At 35.6% G+C, this 16,610-nt stretch overlaps 3 protein-coding genes across 3 annotated transcripts; 1 reads left to right on the forward strand and 2 right to left on the reverse strand.

Moving 5' to 3' along the window:
- Nucleotides 1–2,471: 2,471 nt before the first annotated feature.
- LOC141915395 (uncharacterized) lies at nt 2,472–8,173 on the reverse strand. The gene is made up of 8 exons (XM_074806907.1): nt 7,837–8,173; nt 6,351–6,549; nt 6,117–6,219; nt 4,494–4,584; nt 3,949–3,991; nt 3,075–3,144; nt 2,858–2,960; nt 2,472–2,486 (listed from the first exon to the last, which is right to left on the reverse strand). Exons 1-8 carry the CDS (start codon nt 8,095–8,097, stop codon nt 2,472–2,474), a joined length of 885 nt encoding a protein of 294 aa, XP_074663008.1. The 5' UTR covers nt 8,098–8,173.
- Nucleotides 8,174–8,424: 251 nt separating this feature from the next.
- Nucleotides 8,425–10,231, forward strand: LOC141915069 (uncharacterized). The gene is made up of 4 exons (XM_074806476.1): nt 8,425–8,957; nt 9,153–9,360; nt 9,480–9,592; nt 9,671–10,231. Exons 1-4 carry the CDS (start codon nt 8,882–8,884, stop codon nt 10,009–10,011), a joined length of 738 nt encoding a protein of 245 aa, XP_074662577.1. The 5' UTR covers nt 8,425–8,881; the 3' UTR covers nt 10,012–10,231.
- A 364-nt stretch (nt 10,232–10,595) lies between these two features.
- Nucleotides 10,596–16,528, reverse strand: LOC141915046 (neuroendocrine convertase 2-like). Its single transcript, XM_074806441.1, has 12 exons — nt 16,400–16,528; nt 16,022–16,217; nt 15,797–15,904; nt 15,337–15,588; nt 15,060–15,209; nt 14,684–14,766; nt 14,120–14,208; nt 13,853–14,025; nt 13,281–13,499; nt 12,876–12,976; nt 12,568–12,789; nt 10,596–12,486 (listed from the first exon to the last, which is right to left on the reverse strand). Exons 2-12 carry the CDS (start codon nt 16,205–16,207, stop codon nt 11,529–11,531), a joined length of 2,541 nt encoding a protein of 846 aa, XP_074662542.1. The 5' UTR covers nt 16,208–16,217; nt 16,400–16,528; the 3' UTR covers nt 10,596–11,528.
- Between the last annotated feature and the right edge of the window lie 82 nt (nt 16,529–16,610).

Genomic DNA, 16,610 nt, shown 5'->3' on the forward strand with positions numbered 1-16,610 from the left:
TATAAGCATTAAAACAGAACTATCCAAAATCTTCCAATACGAAAGTTAATGTTTTTCTTATACGGGAGTGCTGCGTTCGTTTATAGATTTCTAATAACGTAAAAATCCAGTTTTTATCTAAATGAATAGATTATCGCGTCGAGTCTTTCATAGCGTTGAAGTATTTTAAGTTTCGATTCCTTGAAAATGTTCACTGTTTTTTGTAAAACTCGATCGTAGCCACAGCGTGAAATTAAGCTTAATTATCTGCGCTTACTTTGAAAGTTTTGATTGACAGGGACGAATTTAGGACATGGTCTCAGGGGTGTGAACCCATGCCTTCCCAATGAGGTTGCTCTTTTTGTCAAAATAGAGATCATCAAAACCTGAAAATTTGACACTCATCTTCTTGCGTCTTTTAGGACGTATTTTTTCGAAATATCTTTCAAAAATATCTTGACGCTGAGGGTGGGACCTCGCTAGTGGCCACTTCATCTGAGAAATGCCTTCTTTTCAGCATTCCAATTTTCCTCGATCAGCTCCCGGATTCACTCATATCGACTCTAAATTTTCTCATGAAAATCATGCTCTCAGAAAATAGAATCAAACGAAGTCTTTAACAAGAACAACATGTTAAAGATCTTCAAATAGTATCAATTGCTATCGATTACAAAGATCAATTCAATATAGTAGGTTGAAAATAGGAATCACGTATAACCCATTATTTCAAGGTAAAGATATCAAATCAACTATAAATGTTTATTCAAATGTGGGGATTTTATTGAAAGATACACACAACACTTTGCACTGAATACATACTTAATTCAGCTATAACCTACATACATTGTATTTGACCTTAACTCTTGATATATGGCAATGTTAAGATTAAATTGGAATACTAAAAAGACATCTTTAATTCTACAATTAATAATTTCATTCCTTTGTCGGATCGATGTTTCGTGAATCGCGAAAAATGGACAAAATGAAATATAGCTTCAATAAAGTGTCAACATGAAAAATGACCTGGTATGAATAGCGAATACGGGTACATTTACGACAGTTGACTTGGTGCTGAAAGACTCTAAACACAATAAAGCCACTTTAAAAGAACAAGAAAAACAGCACTTTTTTAATGAACTGGATTTGCCGCGGTCTAAATTAATTTCAGTCACATTTCGAAATTTACGACGACAGCTCAGTGACTATAGGCGGACAACACGACTTTGTAAAACGCAGTACAGCACACCCGTAGCTTCAAACTATCCTCTTTAGAAAAATTTCTCGGTAAAAACTCAATAAGCTTTTGACCTATTTCTCGTAATACCTGAACGGTTATTTGGCCACTAGTCGCACAATCGAGAAATGACGTCAACTAATAATTCTTGATATAGAAAAAAAGCCATGTACTGTTAAACAAAACAAAAACAATTACCACAGATTCAAACGCATTAATGATTGACAAATCAGTCTTGAAGATCGTTGACGTATGACGTCAGTAATCTTTGCTAGAAATCTTAAGTAACGCGACAAAAAGTTCTTGATTCAGTGAACTGAACAAACGTCATATTGTAAATAAATAGTATTAAACTGTTTTGGCATCGGATCAAAGTCGTAAGAAATTATCTCATCAGGCCACTTTACGCACGCTTTTACGATCGAAATATCGACCACTGAAAATTTCTGTAATCAAATTCCGAATTTCAATCATTATTAGATATACACTTAATCGATTTTAAGATTAGAAGAGATAAGACCTATTCGAGTTATATTACCCTAGAAAATTTCGCGGTCAACCACTCAAATGTCGTTTAAAGATCTTTGAATAACTGTCAAATTCTAACGCGTTATCTATAGGCCTTTAACTACTGGTATTTCAATGAAGCACTTTGATTAAGTAATCCTCGACTACCATGAAAATGTTTCCTGTTCAGTAACTCAGGCGCCATCTACTGTACAAACCGCAAACAAATCTTTCAACCCCCTACATTGACGTAATACTTATAGATGGATCGCAATTAATATCGCAAATATTTTAGATGAAAAAGTTCCATTCCTCAAAAACGAATCAATGATTTTTGTTTGCAAACATTTTGCCGAATTATGCTTTAAGTAGCGAGGTCACTGAGTGATACTTGTCAAATAAAGTTGACACCGTTATGTGAATGATTACCCCCACAGTTAACGCTAGCTAACAATGTTTGAATAAATATACAATTGAATTAAGATCAAAGCGTTCAGTTGAAATCGTAATAAATACGATAAAGACCGATCAGATTTTAATCTGTCAGCACCACCCATAATAGTTACGCAGTAGTTGCAATTTGACACTAGGGGTTACGAATGGAATTTGCGCATTGTAAATAAGTATGCGCTGAAGAAATGGTATAAGTACATATAAGATAATGCATCGAATTATCAAAGCGTGAATATTATTTTAAATTGTATTTTCACCGCATCAAAATAGGAATATATTTTCACCAACACACGCTTCTTCATAATTCACCGAGCTAATGTTTAAATGAAAACATTTTATTTTATTTATCACGAAAAATGATTTCATTCGAATGAACATAACGTTATAAAATGAATGATGTCTGTGTTTCTTGCCACCACCGCACTTTTCTCCACAACAGGTTTTAAAAGGGCCGCCCCTTTCCTTTTTACATCCACCCCTCTGAAAATCAGCCACCCCTTATAAAATATCTGCTGCGCCTACCAGAAATAGAAGATTACACAAAAAACTAAGCTTAAGTTTCTGTATTTTGGGGGGATTGAAAGCCTTGCTACTTCAGCTGCCACACAATGTGAATATGCAGCCTCTTAAAAATTCCAGCGCATGGAGAACACTGCATTGATCGTCGGGAGAATGAAAACTTACCGGGAGTAAGAGTAGAGATTCAAGGGAATGTCGGGCTGCACCACGCCTCATCTTACAAAACTCTACAAATTCTTTGTCCGTGTTACGTTTCTTTCGTAATAACCTGAATCAGCGAAAAATATCATTTATCATCAAATACTTCATATTCATTTCTCGATTCGAGATTTACCGTAGTTTGTTCGTAAGCCATAAGGTGGCACCACTATCCAATACTTACTCTTTTACTTCTCTATACGACGCGTAATAGTCATCGTACTGGTTCCAAAAATGCTTTGAAAATAAATTACCTGCAGCAGAAAAAAATACGAATAAATCGTACTCTCGGACACAATGTGTTCATTCGAGCGAAAAGGAACCTGTCAACGATTGACTGAGGGAAGATTGAAATAGTATATATAACTCAATACAATGAATATCATTTTGCGCTGATTCACAATAATCAACATTCCTACTTGTTATTATACATTACATATCATCGAAAAAGACTTGTGGGCTTTAGATTTTGCGAATACGTTCAGGGGTCGACGAAGTCATAATAAATATATCATCTGATAAATTATCATTTGAAACCACATATACAATAGCTGATCCTGAAAATATGGTCTATGATAACGACAAAATAGTCAAGTCCAGTCATGCATATTGGTATCCACGCAAAAAATATAACGCGCCGTAAAAACAGGTGCATGAATAATATTCAATACTATTCAATGTAGACGTTATCATAATAAAATATATCATGTATAATCCAATTAATACAATATGAATCCTAACAATTGCTAAAGGTTTAAAATGGTATTATCACTTCCGCTATCACCTAAGGGTATGATAGAGACCATCTGAAATTTAAACCACTGGCAAACATTTTGCACAAATTGACCAATATGAAATTCCAAACATAACGAGATTTGTAAATATTATTACATATCTCGTTTTAAATGAAACAAACAGAACTTATGTTTAAAACTAATATTTGTATATCACTCGCTTTCATACATTTACATTAGGAAATCAAATATAGACAAAATAAAGTGTTTGTTTTCTTCGAGTATTGACTATAGAATTCCAGCGCGAATGATAAAATACATTACCTAATATGAAATATGGATCCCAATTATCAATCGCATCTTCCAACTGAAATCAAATCAAAAATGAGGTTCGTTAGCGAAAATTCTGAGGTACTGAAAATATGGATTTCTTTTTCTGTAAAACTTTATAGACTAGCATTAAGATACAAAAAGTTCAAAATACTCGGGGAAAATTGATTGCGCAAAAAATAAGGATTCCCACGTAATGAGAATGGTAGCCGAAATACTTTTTTATCGTCACGTCTAGTCGGATAATATTGATTGAAATAGCACATATGGTTTCCATACGTCGACATATACACAAATCCATGAAATAGGTAAATTGCAAATAAAAATACAACTGGTAATGGCAAGCTATGACAATACCAAGAGATATGCATAATAGAGGTCTTTTATTTTGAAATGCGATTTTCTTCAGTCAGAAGGTTTATGGTTTATAGCTGACTGTTTTGTTAAGTGTTATAATGTCATTCTCGATGACATTAAAATTTCTAACGTAGTCGAGAACTAAATCAAGTATTGCAGCACCGCGATGTTGTTGACCTTACCCTAAGACAGATGAGTGTAGCCAGAGACAGAATCGGTCCTAAACCGGCAAACAACAATCGATGATCTTCACAACTCAATGACGTAAATTTCCTACAAATGAAACCGTATATGATATCACACACTTATTACATTCAAGCAGTTATGATTGAAGTTAAGTGAATAAGGATTGATCCAGGCCAGTATATTTTGTTGGTCGAGGTCGAGGAGGTTTTTCTGCTAGCTTGATAAATCTTAACATTCTATTCATTTCATCAATTTTTCGAAAAAGTCAAAAATCTTTTCGAATACAAAAAATACGTAAAATCTTACGGATAGATTTCAGCGATCGATAATATTTTCTTTTTTGATATGATATGATATGATTTATTTTCGAGTAAAATTTTTACAAAATTAATGAATCAGAAAATACATGAAAAATGTAATGGTATTAAATGAAGGACTGCGTTGAAGCAACAATTAGCTTATACAAGAAAGCAGCCCTAGAGAAGAGAGGAAAAAATATACATAAGATGAATTTCAGATCGATCATTATATTAGGTGTCTGGTAGTTTAACTCTGTACAGGGGTATCTTTTCCGTGTCAAAAGAGTACGTTATATATTACTTGCAGAAGTGGTACTAGACAATTGATAGTCACGGTTTTTTTTCTAGACACAAATACGTGAACTGGGGTATAATGTCACTGTACTTCATTTTTTCAAAGAATATTCAACACACTTTTTCATCTAATGATATAATGTCATATCGGGCTTTTTACATAAATCAAGTTGGATCGTAAATCCTTGAGCTACATATAGTTCGAAAAAAGTAGATCGTTTTATATTTCATGAATGAAAACTCATTTTTAATGAGAGCTTAGATTTCTATTTTCAAATGTCGAAATACATTTCCATTTATTTTACCTAAATGCAATTCAATATCATCAAACCAATTTGTCTTTTGATTAAACATTAAGTACTCATTCTAAAGTTACCAAGAAATCACCATTCATTTCAAGATTACGAGCTCTTTTTGTCAACAAAAAATCGTCACTTGACACGGCAGGGAGAAGTACTAGAAGCCAGGTGAGCTCACGTATTTTCTAACATATGTTTATTCTCCTATAATTGTCTAATGGTTCACAAGAGTAATGTGCACCAGATAAACCATTCTATCAAGCATTATTATACATTTTTGAAAATCTACGCCAGTCCCCCATTTACTACAAAAATCCATACTGCGGAGTTTAATTGACACGAAATCATCGAAATAGTGGCATTGAAACAAAACACGTAGCATGATAGTTTAACAAGCCAAAGCGATCATCCACAGCAGTGCTAGTTAGCGTATGTTTAATTCAATGAAATAGTCTGTCAACCGGCACATGGTACAAGGTTAATCGTTGATTAAAACATAGAGAGTAAAATTTTGCTAAGTACACAGAAACCATTATGTGCGGGCAACATGTTGGAATAAATTACGAGTAGGCTACTGGATTACTGGATTACTCGAAATATCGTAAAATGTTCACCTGCTAACCTCGTTTCATTCGACATTGAAAAATTTCAATTCAGTAAATCGATAACAGGCCTGATAGATCGAGCGTCAGTGATCTCTGATAAAATGCTTCACGTATTTAATTACCTGAAAGGCTCGGCGTAAACATCCGATATGTTTCTGATGTGTTCGACGTAACTTCGTTCAGATTTATGAAATAAAACTATGACTTTTAATCGAGGATCGTCTTCTGAAAATACACGCATTACACACTGTTACAAATTCATTTTTAATGAGACAGACTTTTTTCAAATTTTTTACTGTTCGTTGAAACCCCCTAAACCCCCCTGATGCTACAGTACTAGAAAATATCAAACGTACCAACGTTAATTCCTGGATCCCAGTTATCCTCAGTGAGATCATCGATAACTAGTTTTTCTCCAATAATCAACGTAGCATCAGCATCGACGTTGAGTATTTGATTCTGAGACATACACCTCACATTATACAGCGTTAAGCCATATTCTACTATTATATCCTGGACCAGATCCTTAATGGTCATACCTGAATAACCAGTCACCTACAAATACAATCGATTACATGTTGCATAATAAGGGGAAAATTTCATTTTTCAGATTAGATTATTTCGAATTGGATATTCTTTAAAAAGTAGATTTAAAAGCAAGCTGCTTTCAGCAACAAAATTATTATCCAGCTCAATGAGAGTTAGTAAAGAAGAAACTTGTTAAAAATTGTACATATCATATTTTAGAACTCGAAATGAACATTTCTTAGTGTCTGAAAGGTGCTTGATTCAAACAACTGATCCATAAATCGAAAATATTTCCGATTCATTCACTCAATTGACCCTTCATTGATGTACCAGGTACCACTTTTTCTCGTCAAATATTGTATCGAACTAGTCTATTATGAGATATTTGAATGGAATGTCATCTCAAGAGGATTTACCTATAAATCAAACAAGTAATGGAAAGGTTTTAATTTAAGGTCTTTTGTCTCGTCGCGGGACATTTTTTGTATTTATAAATCTGGCATTTCGGTAAGGACATATTATGCGGAAATAGTCACTGTCAGCGGTAAAATGAAGGAAATTGCTCAATGAAAGGAACAAGAAAAGGGAACTCAACACAACCTTTTACAAGCTGTTATTAAACAGCTATCTTTCATTAAACGTGACCAGAAAAAAATCGATAGCTACCTACACACTGGAACCCACGACACAGTCAGTAACAACCATGAATGAAAAATGATTTTTCACATGACCAAAAATATGCGGAAAACAGAATTCAGGAAATTAGAATTCAATCACAGAACTAACAAGGCTTCCAGTGGGTTTTATCACGTCAACTATTTTCATGTTTTTACTAGCATCAGGGAATTCAGATTATATTCTACTGGTACCTATAATGTATATCAGAATGTACATCAGTGTTATCCCAACAGCGACACTGAAGTGAAGTGGGTTTTAATGATTACTAAATAGGCTAACCATCAATCATATTTCAAAAACAATTCAAGTTTTATGTCAAGACATTAAAAAAGCCAAAATAGGCCTATTGATTACATACGTATTAAGAGTACAAGCAATAAGTTTCTCATTTTAAGTTATCTCCAAGATTTTCTGAATTAGATATTAAGTCAATGCAATCAGGTAGGTAGCCTAAGACAGTGGTAGATACTAGGCTAAGTGTATCTAAAAATATACAGTTCAAAAAGCCTGATTAATTTACAGTGCCAATAGGACCATCAATTACTTTTGGTTGGTAATATGGAATATAAATATGTTGGGTGAAAAAGTATCAAAATCGCAGAAGACATTTGAGGTATAGACAGAGAGAGATCCTACCTTTCTTTTCTTTCCATCAGGTAAAATCATTTCCACATCAAATCTTTCCCGTCTAATGCCAAGCTTTGATTCGAGACTCTGTAATCCTTCCACATCGTCTAATCCGTCGGAAACTGACTTTGATCTTTTAGTCCGGAAAAGAGGAAGAGGGGATTTGGATGCGAGATGATCCATAGCTTTCCCCGGAATCCCCAATAACATCGCTGAAGAACGGCGTCCCCGGCGCGGATTGGGAAGCGGGGGCTTCCTCTGCAAAGCCATCTTTCACATTTTGTACGTTCACAACATTTATCGTATAAACCCGTGGATTTTGGTGCGACTTCCAACCATTTTGAAGCTCCCGGGTGCTTCTTATCCGCAATATTATTTCTGTGTCGATAAAATGTCAATAATGGATTGTAGCTGACGTCATTTTGATAGAACGGAATCCCCGAGATCGGGGTAGCTCCGAGAATATTCAAGTCAGAGTATCGATTTTTCACGGCCGTGCACCCAATATCCAAACTAGGGAATACTCCATGAATCCTTTCGGAACTTGTTCCGTGTAATTAATTGTCAAAGCAGATTTTAAGTAGAATCTGGGATTTATAGATGCAGGGAGTTTCTAATTTTCCGGTTACAATAGTTTTAATCTTTTTTTCTAGAATTTGCTGTGTATTTTCCCAGAACCCGTCATGGAATCCTTGACTTTCGTTGCCCGCGTCGAAATATTATACAGAGATCATTTTAAGGACAATGACACAAGCACCGTTAGTAGTTGCTAATTAAACCGACTAATTACCAATGGCACTATATGTTTGACGTTAATCCGTAGTCATGGCTACTTTCAATTGTTCACAGTACGGAATCAATAGCGTTGGGGATTCCGCAGTTCGAAATATTAATTATATATGTATATACACGCATACATAACCAGCTTGTATATAACAACACCACGTACAGCTGCTACGCTTGCGTTAATCTGAATTTCAAATACATATGTCGAAGCTATGACATATATGACCACCTACAAAACGATTAGATAAATGACGAGGAAAAAGCGAAAATGGTGACTTGGGAAAGATGTGTCAACGCTTTCGTTTTGTTACTTGTCTACCTTCTTTCAGATTTCGTAGCGGCGGGTAAGTTTATATTGTTAATTAAGTCCATAGCATGTAATGTTTCGATTTAATTATGTAAGCATAAACGTTTACCTGTACGGCTAAATTAAATTTCCATTTGATATATAATATAACTTTAATAGGTCGTAAATTATCGACGGACTTTGTATTCCTTTGTATTGTTTTAAAAAAGCTAATGGCTGGATGATATTTCAGGATTGTCACTGCGATATTGTTACTCGTACTGTGATTCGGCTGGTTACTATAAGTCCGCGATTACATGCAACTCCGCGCTTTCGTTCTGCTGCTGGAATTCCTTAAAAAGATCAAAATACTGTTGCAGCGACCTCACTTACATGATACATATTTCCAAAAATGTGAAGGGTGTCAAATCGTCATCGTGTCGTAGGTCAAGTAAAGCCTTGTGAGTATTAAATCAATTCTTAGTTAAGGAAAGAATAAAAATTCATTTGACAACATTTTACTGGACGAAAGACAAACTCGATAACTATGAAATCTAACAAATGAATTAATTGATTTCAGCGTTCCGTCGTGGACATGGATATCAGGAGGAGTGTTTTTATTGTTTTTCCTCGTCATGATGGTTATACTTCGTCGATACAGAGCACGGCGATTAATGCAACAACGTGTTCGAGGTACGCCCGTTTTAACACCCCAAAAATCCGCGATATATTTTCAAAAACTTTGCTTATTGATATTCTATCTATTTGTAGAAATGGCCACAACTCAGGCGACGGTGCCTGATGCTAGTCAGCCAAACAGCTACCCAGCTCAGATAAATCCATCCTTTACATCCTCATCAACAGCAGTGCATACTACTACTACTACTACCAGTATTGGAACTGTGGCACCATTTACCACATCGACACAACAACCAGTTTTATATCCTCAACAGCCGTCTTATCCTTCACAGTTTCCGCAAAGTGACAATCCGCCTAACTATGATACAACCCCCGGTGAAATACCCAGTCTTCCCGCTTATACTGTTATTGACACACCACCACCGAGTTACGATACCATCTTCCCGACTGGTGGCCCAGTTCAGCAGAAGTAGACCTTCGAAGTAGTCCATGTACTTAAGATGATGGTCCAATATACATATATCCTACTGATGAATCCATGCATCATATATGTAAAACAAATCTTTTCTACAATCCCACAGTATCCTGACCCCCCTCGAGAAATCAATGGATCCTTTTTATTGTCGAACGCATTTTATGACCGACGTATTGTGATTTTATTAATGTAAACTCATTGCTTAGAATTCAAATAAACATGACGTTTTATATTTGTACCTAATAAAAGTCGTTAACTTGTCAATCTTAACATGGATAGATTCGACGTTTTCTTTTTATGTTTGGCTCCAAAATTATAGAGGTTATGCACAATGCCACTTATGTCCGATACATGCATCATATAAAGGCAGTAAACTGTGGATAGTCGCTACGGCCAATGTTACGTCATTTGAATAATTCAGTACAGTAACGATTGTGAGTAGAGAATTCTTAGTATTTTTTGTCCAATAAGCGTGTTACATCTTTACTTCAATATTCAACTCCGAATTTCCGTGGATCTTATTTCGTCGCCCGAAAGACTCCGAAAACAAATTCAAACAAACTCAGTATAATTTAAGGCGATAAACAAGTATATATTATCAGAGATACATTCATAAATAAAGTCTGCTCATGAACAAATTCTGTCCCCGTTTTCAATTACGACATCTTTTCGGAAGTCAAAGGATAAACAGCGTTCTTCAAACGCTTTCATAAGTGTTTAGATAAGAAGAAATTTTTCAACGTAATACGTAGAATCAAATAAACATGATTTCCGTTCTGAACAAGAACTACATGTGATTACATAATAATATAAAGAATATGCAAAATACATGTATAACTTGAAAAACTGTTAATAATACATAAAATATTTCATATGAATAACATGCACTTCAAGCGAATGACGAGATATAACTCAAAATTCAAATGAACCCCAACACCAAAATATCCTATCAAAGATATACTTCTCATATCAATTCCATTTTCACATGGAATATTGTACAGAATAGGAACCGGTTCAGACATAATTATTCATTTCATCAACACATTATATTGTAAATGTTTACCAATCGCGCACACGTTTTGTTGTTTCTAATCTGGGGTCAGTTTTATAGACTGGTATTAACTTTTTCCCGGGGGCTAACTCAATTCATTTTCAGTCAAGTTAAGCCCCGGGATAAAGATAGTACCAGTCCATAAAACCGGGCCCAGGATACAATGAAGCAAGAATACCACACAGAAAGGGGACAACTAATACGGAATATGGGTGTCTGTAATGTAATATATGCAGCAAATTGACTAGTGAGAAATTACAATGTACAATTTAAGAATCTGTGACAGCAATTTCAGGAACCATCACGCAAGAAACAATACAGCAATTTACAATCATCCTGCTATCAAAGTTAAGTAGATTTTTCCAGGAAATAGTTTAATTGGATTTGGAATGTTTCATCTGACTGGAATGAGCCTCAGCAAAAAAGTCAATCAACAACGGATGTAAGTTTACATTATTAAATATCTAGATTTCTCCTTTTGCCCTTAAAACCTCGTGGATTAGATCAAACAAATGCCTGATAGCCCTCACGAGATCATCATTAGTATATCGGAGCTCTTTAAATCTTGTTTTGGCTTTCTCTATTGTTTCAGGAGAAGCTATCAGATCTAACAATTGCTGAGCGGTTTCTTTATTTATTACAGCTGGATTCTCCTTCGACCCAGACAACAAGCTACCTAGAAAATGTTCTTTATCTTTCAATTCATCCTCACTAGATGAACCTACTTGTTTTCGATTAGAATTATCTTTACTTTTAACAACATTATCAACCACTGATTCAATATTTGTAGCAGTATTTCTAGATTTTGCGCGTGCTTCAGTCAGTAATTCCTGAAACTTTCGGGAACTCAGACCCATCAACCGATCGTATGAAGCCGATATTTCATTAAATCGTTTTTCTTTCTCAACATCAACGCTGTCTTCATCGACAGCCTGAATTTTGACCGAACGTGAAAGTCTGGCTTCTCGCACCATCAGATATAAAAGATCAACCGCCTTCAGATTTTCGCGCGGTTCTCCACGTTTCATAGTTTTTGCCTGATCAGTGTTCTCTGGATTTTCGGCCACTCCATAAAGGATCAAAGACCAATTCTTCAAAGTGCCGACATTCTCTGAATTTCCGGAAGCTGGAATATCTGTAACGTTCAGTGTCCAAGTGCCCTTTGCCGTCTCTCCCCAGAAATGTACACTCATGAATGTGAAATGAATACCCATGTCGTTATTATCACGATAACGAGTGAACAAAATTGTGGATGTCGTTCCGGTTGGAGATGTCAACTGAAGCTGCACGTCACCCCTTCGAGTATGATCAAGATCAATCTTCACCTCAACATGCTCTAACTTTCCGACATTGACAGATTTATTAGTTTCACAGCCATCTGTTGTTATGGTGGAAATAACAGATCCCTTACTTTTCAGGTGCCTGAAAATAAGGAAGCTCACTATTAAGGAGCAATTCTATCATCATTCAATCAGTAAGACTGATGAAGTCATATGTACTTACTTGTTCTCTTCGTTTTGAGGTGTTTTACAAATGTGTAGCTCGGGAACAGTCTTCCATTTCTGAGCTAACTCAACAAGGCGCCCGCAATCCAGGACACCGAAACCAAAATCGTGGCTGAAGTGATAACCAGCACCATTGACCAACCAAGATTTTGCTCCAACATATGGAATACGTGATGACCTAACGACTAGGTTTTGCACATCTCGCCGTGTCAATTTTGGACTGAAATAGAAAATTCATTCAATGAAATTGTTGTTGCTGAAGCGAAAGTTCGCATAATTTCTACATTGTTCAGAGAAGTCACTTACTTTGCTTCTAATGCAAGAGCGAAGCATCCTGCAGCAATTGGCGCCGCGCTTGAAGTCCCCGAAAAATGATTACTGCAGCCATTGAACCAATCAGTGGTTACCTGGAAATAATTCCAATTAAGAATGATGAGAATCGAAGCAGTGCTGCTACAATAGGCTCGGTTTGCCTCGGATCAGGTGGGACCAATAAATTATCATTTGAGGCAGTCGAAAAACAAGGCAAACAGTGACAATGGGTCATCATCAAATGAATTTCAGTAGAAAAACATTTAAAATCTTTTTAATCAGAGGTAAACATCTCTGTGGCAAGCGGACGAAGTCAGCTACTTTTGATATCGCTACAATCTTGGCGAAATTACTTGACATATAATTACAGATATGAGAAATAAGTTATCAATGACCTACCACTCCAGTACGTTTATCTCCACCTGGACTCTTCGTATAAACTGACGTCAGAACCGAGGCGCAGTGTTCACCGAAGCTCGGTAATTTTCCTTCACCATCAACAGCACCGATATTAATCACATTAGTATTCGATACGTAACCGTCAGCATTGCAACAGTCACCATTCCCACCTCCGTTACCAGATGCGAAGACAACTAAAGTGCCGAGACCATTCCGACCCTGAATATATGAATTAGAAACATCAATAACTTTCCCTTAACGTGTTTGCTGCCATTGTGCTAATACATACTCCTTTTAAGTTATCTCATAGATAATAGAACTTGTACGTAGTCAGCCATTTTTTCAAAACTGACCATATGAGCTTTGAGAATGAAGCTGAGTTTGTTAGCATTATCAGCCAATCAGGAACTCTATTACTATTCCTGAGTTCAATTATCTAGCAGTGAATTAGAAGGATCTGCTAGGAGATAACTCATAGTGATGGAAGTTCGAGATATCTCAAGGTGACCACCAAAATGTGTTAAAAGTTTTCATGGTTTTGAGATATTCGGGACAACAATCAATATCATTACCTTAGTAGCAATCTCATTCAATGCTAAATGAACGTAGCGTCGAGGTCCTTCCATCTTCATGCCATCATCCCGCGGTCCCCAAGAGGCTGTTTTAATATCGATATAATGACTCTGAAACAGTAGCGCTTCTGCCTCTAACAAATCCGTTACTCTACCATCGAGCATTCGAACACCTTCAAACGAAATATGTCGCAATCAAATAAACCATACATCTTAATAAAGCTATAATTACGATTTTTCATGGATTTTGAAGGATTTGTTACGTACCACCAATATTTGCATTATAGGCTATTCCAACACCACAGAAACTATTATTGGCAGTAGCAGCAATTTCACCACCACACATTGTACCATGACTACAGAACAGATAAACAATGACACTGATTCTTCTTAGAATGATGTGATATTTGAATCGGAGATACTAAGGTTGTCTAATGATTGAGCCAAATATTCTAATGGAATGGGATTTTTACAACACAACATGAACTATTGATGACACGAGGATAATTTCACCGTAGAACTATCATCTAACACCAAAGGAAAATCCCACCAAATGAAGGAAAATGGTAGCAACGAAAATGTTGAAGAAAACATCTTAATTCAACCAAAAAAACAAACAAAAAATACTAGGAGGGAGATCTAAAAACTGATATTCTACCATGAATCAATAAAATACAAGCAATGATAAATACAATATGTACTAAAAGCACACTATACAACTTACCTCAATATCTAAGGCAGCTAAATAGAAATGATCCATTGATAAAGAATGTATACATACATATATTTTGCCAAGGTTAATTTGATATTATACTCATTGAAATCACTTACTCATTGCCTGGTACTGATGAATTCGGAATTGGATCATGATCATTTATATCTGGACTATTCAAATCATCGCTGGCTTTAGGATCCTAGAAAAGTAAGAAACAAATGTCAGGCATGAAAAAACATAAACAACTGTAATCTCGAAAATAAAATCCTCCTCAAATACCAAGAAGTTTGGTTTACAAAGGCATGCGAGTAGTGTCTATAATTGAATAGAAAAAAAAAGCCGAGAGGTTTGACACTTCGACTCAATGAGACAATTTCAAAATTGTTTTGAAAATGACTCGTAGAATTGTATCGAGTCGAAATGTCACTACTCTCTTAGTCTTAGATTTTCTTCATAATTGTATTTTTCTTATTAAGAAGTTCACAAGCTTACATAATTAGTTTTAAGGTCTGTATTCCTATGATCTAATCCATCATCAATCACCGTTACAACCACGCCCTTTCCAGTTATACCCTGTTTCCAGATCGGTGCGATGTTGAGATCATGCGTTCCCGTTAAAGAACGTTTCATTCTTTTGTTCACCTAAAATCAAACAATGAAACATAAGCCATGTTCAACTGAAGTTTATTTGGGTGATGAAGAAAATAATCTATGGAAATAAGAAGAAACTTAAGGAATCGAAGAGACAATTTCTTATACAAATACTTACAAGATACATCTGATTTTTGAATTGAGGATCATTAAAATTTAAATCTACGGGTTTCAATTTTACAGCAGACTTAGGTTTGGTATCAACTGGCTGTGGTTTTGATTCTGCTAATTCCTCTAATCTATTTTTCACAGCGCGAAGCTTGTCTAAAACCGATTGCGCTTTTTTATAAGCGTCATCTTCTTTTTCCGGTTCTATCGCAGTAGATCGCTTGACCCGGTCGAGAGACACTTGCTGTTCTACGAAAGTAACCTGGAAATAAAAGAGATCGAGTTAAAATAGAAAAGTTAAAAGATTAGAAAGTAATAGGATATTTTTTGGTAAATTAAGTACAAGATTCATCGGCAAAGTCTAAATAGTGTTATGTTAATTATAATATTAATTTTAATTACAGCATTATTTTGTAATGTATATATTTTCATGTATAGACAAATTATTCAGAAAATAAATATGAACTCACATGTGGATCTTCATTTAACAATGAAATAAAATCTTCAGCACTTCGTCTTGAACGTTTGTTTACTGCATTATGTTGAAAATGATAGACGTTATCCAAGAATGCAGACATCTACAAAGAAACGATAATTAAACATTTTTTCATTAACTTTTTATAAGAAATGAACATCGTTACAACGATTTATTCCATTCAGATGTCAGATACTGTCAGATGAGAATCTTTGCTTACCCTTCTTACGACTTTAAAACCATGCGTCCCTGCAACCAAATCAGCAACCATATCATCCCCTCTTTCTTGTAGTTCCACAGCGAAGTCATTCGTATAATCTAACCGTTCTTTTAAATGATTAGCTTTACTGCAGTCAATTACGAGCAAAAAACTCAAACAAATGAGAATCATACGACGTCCCATCATAAAAAGAAGTCTAAAAATTGAAAAAGTATAAACTACAATTTTCCCAAGTCGGCAGTATCTACTGTCTTACTGTGGTGGGCAATGCTGCAAGCCTAAGCCGAATCCAAAACAGACACTCGTCTCGACAGGGGACAGGACGGACAGAGTCATGACACCACCAAAATTACAGCTAACAAAGTATAAAGCACTCACGTTTGTCTATTGCTGCTATTACGCCACAGGTCACGAATCTTTCTATTGTCACCACAAACAATCCATGTTGACAACGCCTGTTAATTACACGAATTAACACCAACAACACATCTGGAAATCCAGTCAACCGCGACCAAAACAACCACAAATCGTCCGGAAGTGAATGCAGCGCCACCAGCTGGATTAACTCACTTCCCTTGAATTGAATTGA

Source organism: Tubulanus polymorphus, chromosome 1 (genome assembly GCF_964204645.1).
Source record: "Tubulanus polymorphus chromosome 1, tnTubPoly1.2, whole genome shotgun sequence".
NCBI lineage: Eukaryota > Metazoa > Nemertea > Palaeonemertea > Tubulaniformes > Tubulanidae > Tubulanus > Tubulanus polymorphus.